Genomic DNA, 14,942 nt, shown 5'->3' on the forward strand with positions numbered 1-14,942 from the left:
TGCCAATGCCTTTGCTAGAACACTCAGTCTGGTACCTCAGACTCCCATCTGCCTCCTCTGAAGGCAGAAATGGATTTCCTTCCTCTGAGAACACGCAGCAGCATCTGTCACCCACTAGTAGTCCACAATTCCAATTTGCATAAACAAAAGAAGGCTTATTAAATACAGAAAATAGAGGGGGGAAATCAAAGTAAATACAAGAAAAGAAGAACTAAACAAGACTCAACTAAAGCTTATGCAATTCTGAAACTTGTAGATGCCTTACTGCTTAAAAAGGTTTTAATATCTTACACTTCAATGTTCATTTGGTTCCATCCCTGCATCACAATCTCTCAAAGTATATAGTTCTTGCATCCTTTAAATGAGAGAGACCGTTAGTTTCTTGATTATGGGTCTATCTCTTGACAGCAAGAGTTTCATCAATTGTCAAGGTTACTGGGAAGGTTGTAGTGAGAGTCTATTCTGGCTTCACCTAAAGTCTTCAGATTTCCTTTATCCCCTTCAGTCTGATTTTAAACCTGGGTATGCTATGGAAACTGAATTAGTCTCATTGGCTAATAACTGCCTAGCTATGTACAAAGGTCTGGTATCTTTATCAATTTCCCCTTGATGTGTCAACATACACCAATAGTATAGGTGTGCTTAAAAAAAAATCAACATTTACCACACTGCAATACTTTCAACTTTAGTAAATTTCCTAAACTTGCATTTGGTAAAAACCCTGGGGGCAGAAGAGAGGCTGAATGGAAGCACTGTGTACTGAGATTGGCATTCAGCCATGACAGTATCTTTCTGTGGCTCAGTAAAATCACCACATGAAAGGAGGCTTCCTGTTGGTCCACAGCAGCAAACCAATTATTCTGAGACAACATGGGGAGGACAGTCTATAGAGTGACCATTTGGAACCTCATGTACCTGATATATTTGTTGAGGTCGCAAAGATTGAGGATGGGTCTTATCCCTCCCTTGGATCTGGGTACCAGGAAGTACCGGGAGTAGAAACTGTGACCCTGATGTTCCTGCGGAACCTTCTCCACTATTCCCAGAGCCAGCAGAGAGCAGACCTGTTCACGAAGCAGTGTCTCGTGAGAGGGGTCTCTGAAAAGGGATGGGGAGGTAGGGTAAGGAAGAGGCCTGGAGAGGAACTGGATGGCATAACCTGATCTGATGGTGCTAAGGACCCAGCTGTCGGTAGTGATCGAGCCCCAAGCATTGTGAAAGCAGGTCAGCCTGTCCCCAAAGTGGGGGATGACGAGTGAGGCGCAATGACTGGAACAGTGCTCTGGACCGAGGAGTCAAATGGGCGCTTGGAAGGCGTTGGGGGAGGGAATGTAGGCTGGCCGAACCCCGAGACCGACTGCTTTCTCCTGTGGGACCTATCCCTCTTTCTGGGGTAGTCTCGTTGCGTCAAAGGAGGGAAAGGCTGGCCAAACGTGCTGTGGTGGGCACTGCTTCTGCTGTTGGACACCACAGTGGTGCATCTCCACTGGCAGCATGTACACCTCCAAGGACCGCAGGGTAGCCCTTGGGTCCTTGAAGGGGTGCAGCATCTCGTCAGTTTTGTCTGAGAACAGTGTGTGGCTGTTGAAGGGCAAATGCTCAATGGCTTACTGGACATCAAAGGCAATACCTGTATTATGCAGTCAGGAGCCCCTCCTAGTGGTGACCATAGAGGCCATCACCCTTGCTGAGGTGTCCGTGACGTTGAGTGTGGACTTCAAGGACACTGTAGCCACCAAGCAGCCCTCAGTGACAAACACTCAAAATTCCTCCCACGAGGCCTTGGTCAGTTGGTCTGCAAACCTTGACACAGCTGTCCAGTTAAAGTTATACACAGACAGCAAGGCTTGCTGGTTAGCAATTCACATCTGTAAGGAAAAGGAGGTATAAACCTTCCTGCCCATGGAGGTCCAATCATTTAAAGTCCCTATCCTTAGGGGTAGACTTATACCTTCCCTGCCTGGCTCAGTTGCTCATCGCAGTTATGACTAGGGAATTTGGGGATGGATGGAAGTAAAACCCCTCAAATCCCTACATGGGAATGAAAGAGCGCTTTTCCAAGTTCTTAGCCACAGGCAGTACCAAAGCTGCCATGCTCCAGAGGGCCTTAGCCAGTTCAAGGCACGCATAGTTTATATGGAGGGTGACTCTCCCAGGGGCAGCAGATGACTGTAAAATATCCATCAATTTGTGGGTGTTCTCTTGCAAGAACTCCGCTTTGGTACCAAGGGAAGCATCTACATGCCACAAAAAGTCTTGATACTCCTTAAAATCCTCCGGTACCAAAGGGGAGGATAAGCCAGTCAGCACAACATTGTTCGGAGATGAAGACGAGGACCTTAACTGATTAAAAACCAGCGCCTGTTCTACGGCTGACAGACCCAGACAGGATGGCTCTGGAGGCTCCACAGGGAGAAGGACCACTGGTACCTGGGCCTGCAGCAGATGGACGGTCACTACCACAGACGTGGCTGACGATCTTGCCTTTAAGTGAGACCTCCATGATACAGACTAGGCATTGGCAGCCAGGAGGCACCAGGCCAGGGACCTCCGTCACAATCATGAGATGTGTACCAATCCTGGTTCCCATAATGGTCCATCAATGGCCCTTGACACTGGTTGGGCGATGGAGAGCAGGAGGATGACCCCGACTCAGATGCAGAAAAGCCTTGGGATCCTGGAGACAGCAGTACCAGAGTATCTGATGGTAAAGCTGTCACAGAAGCATTTGTGGTGCCGACTGCAGGGATGCCAAGGAGGTTCCTGGTACCAAAGTCCCCTATACCGATCCCAGTACCCACCCCACTTCCACAACCTGTGGAAGAGAACAATGGGGTGCAGTGTCAACAGACCCGAGGGATCAGCGGCTCTATCAGTCAAAGGGGCTATAGTTGACGCAGCCTGGCAAAAGCCTGGGCCAAAGGAGAGATTGGAACTGAAAGGAGGAGGAGGTCTGTAGCTGTCTGGTACGCCACCAAAGTGGAAACAGTCAATACCAGCATCTCCCTCATTGGCACCGGACTCAACAGACGCCCAGAGGCCAGAACCAGGGTTTCTAACATCCCTGCTAGGTCCTGGGGAAGGGCTAGAGGTACCCGTATATCCTGCATGCCAGCAACAGCTCCATGCAGGCCCATGCTTTTCCTGGGGGAGGTGGAAGAGTCACTCTGAGACCTGGAGCAGTCTCAATTGGTTTTATGCAACCTTTTCCTCAGCACAGTCAAAGGGGAATGGCTCCTCCATTTCTTGGAGAGGCGTCTGCTTTGGAATGTGAAGCAACAGTGCTCTCTGAGCCCAAAGGCAATCTGATGAGTGCCTTGGTACTGAAACAGGCCACATGACCTGTTCAAACAGATGCTGCTTCAGGTGAAGATCTTGAGCCACTTGAGTCTGTTTCTTAAACAATCTGTAGATCATGCAACACTCCTTGACTTGGGCCTCACCAAGACAGAGCAAGCACTGTGAGTGGGGAATTACTCTCCCAGATGAAAAACAATGTTTAAACCCCCATGAGGGCACCACCGAGAGCAACCAACTACCACAACACTAACTAACTCTAACGGTATTACTAATTATATACGAGAGAAAAAAACTAAACTAGTTGAGAAGTTGTGAGGTTGAGACCACACAGAGCTCTGGGGTCGGCACCGCCTCATGTAACCAGGGAAGGGGCTACGGCCATGAGACATGAACACCGCCCATCTAAGAGTACTGCTAGGCAAATTTCTCTGGCTCCTGTGTGCTGGGCATTGCACACACCTAAGTGGAATACACAGCTGCATCTACTCGAAGAACCGTTTTTCAGCAAACCTTCTCTTGGTACTCTATTCTTGCAGTTGAGAGTTAGTTGTTTATGCTGTTTATTCCTAGATTTGATTTCTGAGTGGTCTGGTGGCAGGGCATTCACAATGAGGGCCCTCAACTCAAGAATCTGTTTCCTTGATTGATTCAACAGAGCAGACATTTATTGAACAGGCACATTACAAGGTCTAGCTATTCATTTAGGATAAAATGTACCCCAGTGCATAAGGCACGTCCAATGTCCCATTCATTACTTAAGCTCCACTGAAGTCCTGTTTTAAGAGTTAAAGTGGTGCACAGGGTCTTATGTGGGCCCTCCTCACATGAGTGAATTTCACCTTCAGGCTCTTGCCCAAGAAGGTGGTTTGATCTGTCTTTCTTCTTTGGCTTGGGGCATTGTCTTTTAATCAAAATTCTATCAAATTTAGTTATGTTTTTATGTGTGTGGTTGTAAGAAAAACATGTAGAGATTTTGATAAATGCATTTCAATACACTGAAAAATAACTAAGTAAATGCTCTTGGACTGTCAAAAGCTACAAACACAGAAGCACACTAAGAAGATGTAGCTTGAGAATCCTGATTACAACCTTCTACTAAGAACAAGTTATTTCTCTTTGAGGACTTTTTTGTATTCACGCTGGCACTAATGGTAGTAAGTATATTTGTGTTCCTACTGGGAGAGAGCAAAATTCTACTTTGAAGCTGACATGTCGTGCACCTTGTTGTTATATCTTTAATTGCATTCAAATGCACTGAACAAGGATCCTTTTGAAGTGGAAATCTGAGCTAAGTATGAATCTTTGTAGAGGACTGAGTCATTTAGAGATATTTCAGTGCACTTTATGTTTCTTTCTGAACGGGTTGCTCACAGCACTGGCAACACATTGAATCTTTGAGCTGTCAGGTTTCAAACAGCATTTGACACACTGAGCATTCTCTGTCAGGCAATCAAGATTGTCATTCATCTCAATATCTTTCACCTGCCACTTTCAACAGGCATTGTGACGGTCAAAGAGAGCAGAAACATCACAATCAGTGTGGCTAAAGTCAATCTCTGAGTTTTTTATTTAAAAAGCAATATTCAAAAAAGTCATATTGAACCTGTGGATACACCCACATGGCTCCCACTGAAATCAAAGAGAACCACATGTGCACATCCAAGGGCAGAATTTGCCTCACCAGCTATCCCATTTTCTTTGGAAGTGGGAGCCACTACAAACTCAACAAATACAAACTTCTTCTCCCTTGTCATCTTCCATTTACTAAAGCAATTTGATTTTTGAAGCCACAAATGGCAATTAGGTGTCCAACTCCCATGGACTTTTAATAGGAAATAGGTGCTTAACTACCATTCATATCTTTGAAAATCTCCCTCATAACTGCAGTCATAAAACTTTTGGAGGTGAAAAGCTGAACTGTTTATCTGCTAGAGACAGAGAGAGATTGGGCAATACCTGTTCCTAAGATTCTAGATGAGATTCTTGATGTGCTGCTGGGTGAAACAGTACAACCCAACTGTCTGGATTTGCATATCTGAAAACTATCAGCTCTCCAGTACAGGAAATATTGCTGCTTTTTATTAACAGAATACTAATGTGAACCGTGTGTTGGTTATGTTAGAAAAGAAATTATTCAGCGGTAGAATTATACTGATTTATACTGATCCTGTGAGGTGTTGAGCACTCTCAAATCCTACTGAAACCAAAGGGAAGTGAAAACACTAAGGGCCAGATCCTCAAAGGTATTTAGGCTCCTAATTTCCAATCTGGGCCTAAGCACCTTGTAGCACCAAGCCTTTGCATTGTAATTACTATGAAAATGAGAGAAACTTAGGGAAATGTTTTCAGTAGCCATTCTAAAAATTGTGATCACTTGTGTCTCTTGATGTTCAGCCACAGCCTTAAGTTTATCCTTAGATTTCATACTATGCAATTGTTGCTAAATTAAGTAGCTGTCTTGGATCAATAAATATTTCATCACACAAGTTATTTTGAATCTAAAGCATTAGATCAATTAAAATTTAATTAATTTAAAAATCTTAATTGGAGAAGGAAAATTCTTTTCCAAGAAGTACTCAGAGTGATAATCAGTTTAGCCTTGACAATTATTTTTAAAAACTGTTTATGCATTTTTATAAAAATTAAAAAATATTTATATTTGCAAAGAAATTCTAAATTAAAACAAAACAAAAAACAAAAAGAAAACCCACCATACATACACACGCACACATTTACTTCAAGGCATTTTGTAAGAAAATACTAAAAAAACATTTCCATATTCGAAAAAAAAGAAAAAACATTTAAGACTAAGGCCAAAAATGTATTTACCTATCACATAACTTCCAAAACGAAAACAAGAAAGAGAATATGTAAGCATATCATAAATATTACACTCAAACAAACAAATAAACTATTCTTGTTAAGCCTAAAGAAATGTAACATGTCACTACATCCTTAACTCTGACCCAGAGGGAGATATGTACTTTTGTTATCTCAATTTCAGCATTCTTTTTGATGGATACTGTTAAGTGGTAAATATTATCTGTTAATAATATTGTCAAACCAAAATGGAATCTGTTGGCAAGTTATTCATAATTGCTGTTTCTTAGAAATAATGTTCATTGATTTATGGTAAACTTTTGTATGTATGTTACCTGCATTTGGGGCTGATTAATTTGTACTGGGAGGGAGTATTGATTTGGAGTTCAAATCTACTTCCCTCTATCACTGTAATACTGTAGGAGAGCGAAAGGTTTGACACTGTGCCTCTTTTGCGAGGGTTGGCACTGTGCCTCAGCATGGGTTGGGATACTGAAAGAGTAAAATCATGAAGCTTAAGATTGGACTCTTCCTACAGCACAAGTATGGATACCTGTATTCTATACTGAAGCTGCACCCCCCAGAGGTATTTACAAGGAAGTGATATACCAAGTTTGCCAGCTAGTATTTCACCTGCATACCACACCAAAACCAAGCCCCACACACATTCAACACTTCAGAATAGTTGCAAGCCCAGAACTTGCCTTCTACAAACTGCCCTCAAACACCCTCTAAAGCAGGGGTCTCAAACTCAAATGACCACGAGGGCCACATGAGGACTAGTGCATTGGCCCAAGGGCTGCATCACTGACACACACCCCCTCGCTGCCCCCAGCCCCACCCCCACTCCACCCCTTCCATGAGGCCCCGCCCCTGCCCCGTCTCTTCTCCACCTCCTCCCCTGAGCACGTGACTCCCTGCTCCTCCCCCCTGGAAAGTGGTAAGCGCTACCAACAGGAATGCACCTCATTCAAAGGACAAAACACACAGTTAGATTTACTTCTGTTAAAGCCCCCCCACTGCACTGGGCTGCACCACCACTCCACTCCTGCTCTGCCTCTTCCAGGGGTGGCAGATTTGTAGAAATGTTGGTGGTGCCCAGAACCTGCCCTCCTCCAAACTCCACCCCCACCTGCCTAAGGCTCTGGGAGGGAGTTTGGATGGGGGAGGGGGTCTGGGGTACAGGCTCCGGGCTGGGGCAGGGGGTGGGGAGTGCAGGCTCTGGGATGGAGTTTGGAGATAGGAGGGGGTGCAGGGGTGAGGGCTGTGGGGCTGGGGATGAAGGGTTTGGGGCATTGGAGAGGCTCGGGGCATTGGAGAGGCTCAGGACTAGGGCAGAAGGGAAGGGGAAGGGCAAGGGCAGCCTGCCCTGGCCAGAGTAGAGGGGGGCACTAGGACCCTGCAGCAGCAGGTGATGCCGGAAGCCGGCAGAGTGGAGTGGAGTCAGCATGAGCTGCAGGCTCCGGGCAGTGAGGGGGCAGCACGTGAGCCTGGGGGACACTCAGGGGAGACGCATGGGGGTGGCAGGCGGGGCCGGGGGAGAGACCCGTCCCCAAACATTGGGGAGCAGCGAGCAGGGAGCTTAGCTGCCACATAAAATAACTTGGGGGGGGCGTGGGGAGCTTGGCGGGCCACAGGGAAGAGCGGCCCGTGGGCCTCGTGTTTGAGACCCCTGCTCTAAAGAGCTGGAAGAGAGAAATGGTAACCATAAAGTTACTGCAATGGTCAACAATCTACAAAGCAATGAAAGTTTTAGCTTACCGAAAAAACATTTAAAGAATATGTTATATGTACATACAGATATAGAAATGTCCTACAGGAATCTCACTAGTATGCAATAGTAAAACTCACCCAAAGGGTGGAGGGCCTGCATAAAGCCCACTTAACCACTTAAGCTCTCTATTAGCCTTGTGTTTAGGAGGATCACAGGCAGAGAAACTGCCAGGGGGAAGAGAGGATATGTTTAGGCTCTGACTCAGGTTTAAGCCGAAGCTCTGCTTCCATTTACTCACAAAGCAGTCTCACTCAGGTCAGCAAGCACTCAGGACCAGGTCCTACAACTCTGCTAGGGAGACGGGACAGGGCCTGAATCACTCTGAGACTCAGGTCCAACCTCTTTCATTTTACAATGTGGACACAGTGCAAGATGCAGGCCTGAGCCAGAAGGCCTGTGTAGTGCAGAATGGATGTGTTAGCATGGCTGTGAGACCCAGGTCCAGCAACTGTAAATCCAGATTTACAATGCAGTGTGGATGCTAGAGCCTGGGCTTGGAAACACCAAGTCCGCAAGCCCAGATCCCACAGAACTGGGTTTACAATGCAGTGTAGACATACCCAGAGAAGGGCTCAAATTTGCTGCACTTACATGACCCAAAAGCACCTCGAATGGAAATGTGGAGGTGTAATCACCACTATTTCAGCCCCATAGATTGGAATAATGGTGGCAGATAGCCAACAGATTGGGCTGGTGGTGGATTCTATCCAATCCAACCCCTATGGAGTTCCCTGCACAAAATCTAACTACTCAGGCTTAGTATGATGCAGGGGCATGAATTTCACCCTAAATGATTACATTTAAATATTCCTTTTCAGAGGAAACAAATCTACCTTTTGTTAATGAAAAGAAACATGAGGTATGTGTGTATGCATATATTTTTATAGGTGTGACTCCAGATGGCACAGAGCTATAATATTTACCCAAGAGGTGGCATGTAATATATCACTGGAAAACTAATAACTCAATGATCATTAAAATTTTCATGTGATATATGTATGTTTAACCCACAAAGAACTTTACAGGTGTGCTGGAAATATGTGATTAAAATGTGTTTAGATCAGGCGTGTCAGGGGAGTTGACAAATGGGTTTTCTCCAGACAAAGGAAAGAGGCCAACACCTCAAACCAGGTGTGGACAAATTCAACAGGCTACTCTATTGTATTGGTGGTTGCAGGAAGAGATCATTTGCTTTGTCAAAAACCACCAGTGGGGAAGGAACCAGCATGGAGTCTACACCAGACAGCCTACCATCTACACCCAGCAGGGCAAAGGAACTTTATCTAGGGATATCCTTCAAAGAATACATTTCAAAGATTTACTAGACTATAAAGAGAGAGAAAGAAAAACCCTAAGTTATCCTTCACCTGAAGAGACAAAGGAACCAAGCACTCTGAGCTCTATGAAAGGTCCTGGCCAGAATGCCTGGTCTGCCAAGTTGGAAAAGAGACTTGGTGAGAAACACTTATTTGAACAAGTTTGTTATATCAGGTTTTAGTCTTAAAAGTGTATTTTCGCTTTTGTATGCTTGTAATCCTTTCTAGCTTTATTCCTTATACTTGGTATCACTTAAACCTTTTTTGTTAATACACTTTTTTTAATTTCGTGCTTTGATTCAAATAGAGAGATTACCTTAACCCAAGTTAAGCTAATAAGCTGCTGGGTACTGTCTCTTTAAGGAACAATGAACTTAATACCTTCTGTGAATGTTTAGCAAGAGGGTTGGGCACTACAGGTCAGACGGTTTTGGGAAAATTCAGGACTGGGGAGACATTGGGGTCACCCTGCAGAAAGTCATTGGGTGGTGGAAGACAGGGTGTAACCTGTATGCTTGTCTGCTGGCTGCTGGTGTCTGGACTGTGAGCCACAGCAGCTTAGCATTTAAGATCCCAGAGATGCAGGGCAGGCGGTGACACAACTCCTAACTGGTCTAGTTACAATAGGGAAACAAACTTTTCTACAAAATAGCAGGTGATCACTACAGCTTCATCTCTTTTTAGAAGCATGATTAGCAACTCAGTCTGCATGTTCTTCCCCAGTTTGTATAGAGTTATGGTTAGTGCCAACCTATCAAGTAGCTAAGTGACAAGTGAAATTATCCTAGGAGCACACACTGAAGAACATTTGAAAGAAAATGTTTGATTGTCCTGCTAGTACAACCTACCATTTTACTGTGGTTGATGTGCGATACAGAGGTTCTCTGAATCTCCTTTTTGGCAGCTTCCTGAAGATCAGAGGCTTGTTGGATGTATGTTAACCCTGCCAGAATCTCATCTTCCAAAAGTGTCACATCATCATAAGAAACAGGCCAACCAAGATTTTCTAAGGCCTGTAGCAAAGCTTCCTTGTGTTCCATATACGAGACTGACTCCTCCTGCTCAAACCTTTAAAAAAATTACAACAGTTTACAATTATACGTAGTAATGTTTTTCATTTTCAAGACACTTTACAAATGTTAAGTAATTAAACAGCACACTGCCCCTGTGAAGTAAATAGGTGCTAACTTCACTGCTCTTAGGGCTGTTCTACATACAGTTTTTGTACCATTCTAACTATATCAGTTTAAAACCCAATCTGATTAAAGTGCTACAAATCCCCAGTGTAGACGCAGTCATACCAGTGTAAAGGTGCTCATAATCGATATAGCTTATCCCCTCACAAACCAATCCTTGGAGTGCTACTCACTGGCTAAGCAGAGAAGGGTTTATGCTGATGCCAAAGATGATGATGTCCCAGTCCTGCCAAACCCTTGCCACTCACACTGAGCATAGATTAACACTGTTAAGGGGAAGTGCTTATTCTCTTTTACAAAAGTGAACAGCAAGGGGGAGAAAAAATCCTCTCACTTTGTAACTCAGTCAGGAGCTCCACCAGCTTTTTTGCCGCCCTAGGCGGCGGAAGGTCCCGCCCCCCAAATACCACCCCCAACAGAGGCAGCGGAAGGTCCCACCCCCAAAATACCGACGACGACTGGGGCGGCCGAAGATCCGGCCGCCGCAGTCACCGTCCCCCAAATGTTAGCACCCTAGGCAACTGCCTAGGTCGCCTAATGGGTTGTGCCGGCCCTGAACTCAGTGGGTGGCAAACCAAAACCTGAAGCTTACATGTTACCGTGTCACACATAACAATTTTTACCAGTAAGGTGTAGACAGGAAATACTTGAAAGTAAAATAAACTGGCCATGACAAGAGCAGCCAAAAAAGTGTGTTAACTATTTATGGCCTGATTCTCAAAGGTGCTGAGCAACGTAGCTCCGATTCCATTAATAAATGTTTCAAAAATTAAATTATTGAGACAGGAAGAAGGTGAAAACTTACTTGTCTCTTTCCTCTTGAGATAGTGCTCTCCAAATAATTAGATTTAGGCGCCTAATAAATAAAAGAAAACAATTCTTGAGGGAATGAGGTCAGTGTGTGGCTGATTATCATAATATCAATGAATAAACCAGAACAAGCAGTTCTAAAGATCTCTACCATGATTTGTATATTGAAAGCACAAACTGTGTTCTTATCATTCAACTATGAATTTATCATCTGCAAAAGGATATAGGAAAACAGCATCTTCCATCTGGTAGCAACATGATTATTTCAGGGTCACTGAGAGATTAGTGGCAATCACTAATGTTTCCTGCTGGAATTTTAGTGGAGAGTTCAGTCCAGCACCCAGTAATCTAAACTGAGCAACAGCGCTGATTTAATGTCAGGCAAGAGCTGCCCCCCCCCCCCCAGACAAGTTAACAGCTTCAGCATGAAGGCACTTGAGAAGCAATGTTAATGATTTTTTCCCCCACTTAAAAATCAAATGCAATCTCACCATTTCAATTTCTACTTCATTCCACTCTGCCCATTAAGAAAAGCTGCTGTGGTGAAAACAGAACTGCCTACCCAAAAGCACTCAAGTTCTGTCATTTTAAAAACACTGCAGGTATTTTCCCTTTGTCGCAGATTATTTGTCTTTTTTTTTTTTTAGGCATAGATTACAAGTTTCTACTAGCCAATTTAAATTTACAATTGTATCCCTAAATGTCAACATCCCAACAATTAAGCCATCACATAACTCTCTCTTTTATTTCACAATGCAGAAGCAAATGTTTGGGGGTCCTAGCTGCCATCATATAGAAAAGTGAACTCTGCTATATTATTGTTTACAAATGTCTGAGCCGGCATCAGTTCATTTCAGAGAAGATTCAGACCTTTCCAAACACTTGTCTTTTTCCAATCTTGGTGAATTAACTGTTGCACTTAAAAAAATCCCCAACAGTCTATACAAAATTAGATTCTGAACATGGGTTTCTGACTGATTCAGTTCATCTGCCAAGGAAAACAAGAACCAGCTCCTTCAGAATGTAAATTACTAGTATATTCATATTCTGCATTCTTAGCATGCTCAGCTGTCTATTTCACACTTCTAAATTCTGCACATTCATAACTAGCTCATTTGTAAATGTCTGTAACTATTCAAGATCACACTCTTTGTAGATCCCAGCTTTTTCTCCTTTGTTGAAGGATATTTCTCTGTGGAAACATGAAATTATTGCCATCACTCCCCCCCCCCCTTAATTTTATGCTAATAATCAATCTAGGTATGGTGAGGTTATTGTCATGGTTTCTTCTATTCTTGAAACAGGCACGTACTAACATATTGTCTAATTTATAGATGTCAAAATAAATTTGCGACTATTCACTAAGCTGAACCCTCGCAAACCTTGCAAATTCAATTATCAGAAATGTAATACTGTATTCATAGCACATGGTTAAATTGATGTTTCAGATGGAAATGTGGAGCTATAATTTGTCACTTACATCCACTATAGGTCGAAACTTGGCATCCACATATTTAGGCAAGGAATGATTTCACCTTTCACACGTACCCCAGCCCCATCCTCAATGATATTTGCTGAAACTGTTAAAATCTTCATTGCAGCCTTGCAACTGCAATGCTATAGTTTAATTATACCAGTGTTTCGATTTTATAATCTTAGTTTCAAGGATTTATAGTTTGAGAATTTGGGATTTTAGAAAACTGCTTTTACTAAAAATTGGTACATACAGTAGAACCTCTGAGTTACAAACACCTCGGGAATGGAGGTTGTTCATAACTCTGAAATCTTTGTAACTCTAGTAACTTTGAACAAAACATTATGGTTGTTCTTTCAAAAGTTTACAGCTGAACATTGACTTAATACAGCTTTGAAACTTAACTATGCTGCTTTCTCTTTATTTATTTTTTTAGTACTTTACGTTTAACACAGTATGGTACTCTATTTGCTTTTGTGGGGAGGGGAAGGGGGTGTCTCTTCTGCCCGATTGCATACTTCCTGTTCCAAATGAGGTATGTGGTTGCTCAGTTCATAACTCTGGTGTTCGTAACTCTGATGTTCTACTGTATATGCCTTTTCCATGGAGAACTCCATAGTGCAAAATTCCAGAAGCAATTTTTTTTGTCTCACGAACTAAGAAGAAACAATATTTTTGGTTTTGAATAATTTTTCACTCACTTCTAAAGGAAAAACAGCTAAAACGTTCATTTTGAAATTTTCATTAGTATTAATACTCATAACAACTAATGCCTTCAAGCAGTTTTATTTTTTTACACATATTTGTAAAAATATTGGGCTCAGTCCTGCATGCTCTTATTGATGCTAATAACCCTGACTCACTTTAGTCAATGGAACTAGCATCAGTAAAGACCACTCATGTCAGTAAGTTTCAGAGACACCAGGCATAATACTTTAAAAATCAGGCCTGTGCTCTTGCTCTTCAGCAAAACACTCATAATATTTTATCAGAAGACATTTTTCTCCCCCTTACAACTCCACTGAAGTCAACCAGGATTATTTTTCAATACATTCCACAGTAGTGAACAAGATGGAAATAGTTATCAAAACCTCACCATTAAAATCAAGGACAAAATTCCCATTGACTTCAATGAACATTGGATCAGGCCCCCTAGAACCATTAACATTCAATCTAGTGAGTGCAAAATAAAAACAAATATATCTTAATTGATTTCCATAAATATTATACAAAATAAACAGTTTCCAAATCAGTTTTTACTTTAAGACCATGAAAGACAGGGCAGATCTACACTACACCAATGTAGCGCATCTGGTGAAGACGCTTTAAGCGAATGGAAGAGCGCTCTCCCGGTCACCTTAATAATTCCACCTCCCTGAGAGGGGGTAGCTATGTTGACAGGAGAAGCTCTCCCACCGATATAGCACTGTCTACATGGGGTGTTAAGGTTGGTGTAACTATGTCGCTCAAGGGTGTGGATTTTTCACACCCCTGTGCGATGTAGTTATACAAGAGAAGTATTTAGTGTGGATCAAGACACGGACTTGGCAACAAAAAGTGGGAATGGAAAGGGGATTTGTTGTTTCACAAAGGATGGAATCAGACACTGAGATCTGTGAAGGAGAGTAAGACCTTGCCTACACTATAGTTTTGTTGATAAAAGTTATGATGACAAACAAAAAGCGCTATACTAAAAATCGGTATTTCATATTCACACTCACTTCCTCTGTTGGCAGAGCACATTCACACTTGGGGCACTACCATCGACAGTGTGAGCAGTGCACTGTGGGTACCTATCCCACAGTGCAGCTCAACACCTTCTGCCTCTAGGTCTTGTGGGAAGGTGGAGCAGATCGCGGCACATCTTGGGACCAAGCTCAGTGTCCCATGATGCATTGTTTTCCATCCCAGCATTCCAAGGGCTTCCGGCTTTCTTTTGTGGCATTTTTCTACAGACCTTGTTTGCTGTGCATCCTGGCATCTTTGAATGAAGAGATGGATCCTGCTCTGTTCTCCTATGCTCGGATAGTGTCATTAACACATCACAGAGGGCAGTGTTGTTAAACATGAAGTTCCTAACTGAACAAGACTCCCAGTTGCTTGACATGGTGTGTAATATGGATAGGAACAACTTTAGATTTCTTTTGGCATTCACAGAACAGCTGCACACGGTGGACCGTTGCTTTTGGTCTTGGGAAAGAACCACTGAATGGTGGGATTACATTGTCATGCAGGTCTAAGATGACGAGCAG

General features: G+C 43.2%; 1 protein-coding gene across 4 annotated transcripts in view; it reads right to left on the minus strand.

Annotated features, from left to right (window-relative positions):
• The window catches only part of VWA3B (von Willebrand factor A domain containing 3B), a 127,915-nt gene that overhangs the window by 44,413 nt on the left and 68,560 nt on the right, over positions 1-14,942 (minus strand). For all 4 annotated transcript variants that reach the window (XM_065580833.1, XM_042840821.2, XM_005283205.5 and 1 more), the window contains 2 exons: positions 11,212-11,262; positions 10,059-10,278 (listed from right to left, as the gene is read on the minus strand). In XM_065580833.1, the coding sequence (XP_065436905.1) occupies positions 10,059-10,278; positions 11,212-11,262 (271 nt within the window). The remainder of the gene's footprint in view (positions 1-10,058; positions 10,279-11,211; positions 11,263-14,942) is intronic.

This window comes from Chrysemys picta, chromosome 1, assembly GCF_011386835.1.
Source record: "Chrysemys picta bellii isolate R12L10 chromosome 1, ASM1138683v2, whole genome shotgun sequence".
In the NCBI taxonomy this organism is placed as follows: Eukaryota; Metazoa; Chordata; order Testudines; family Emydidae; genus Chrysemys; species Chrysemys picta.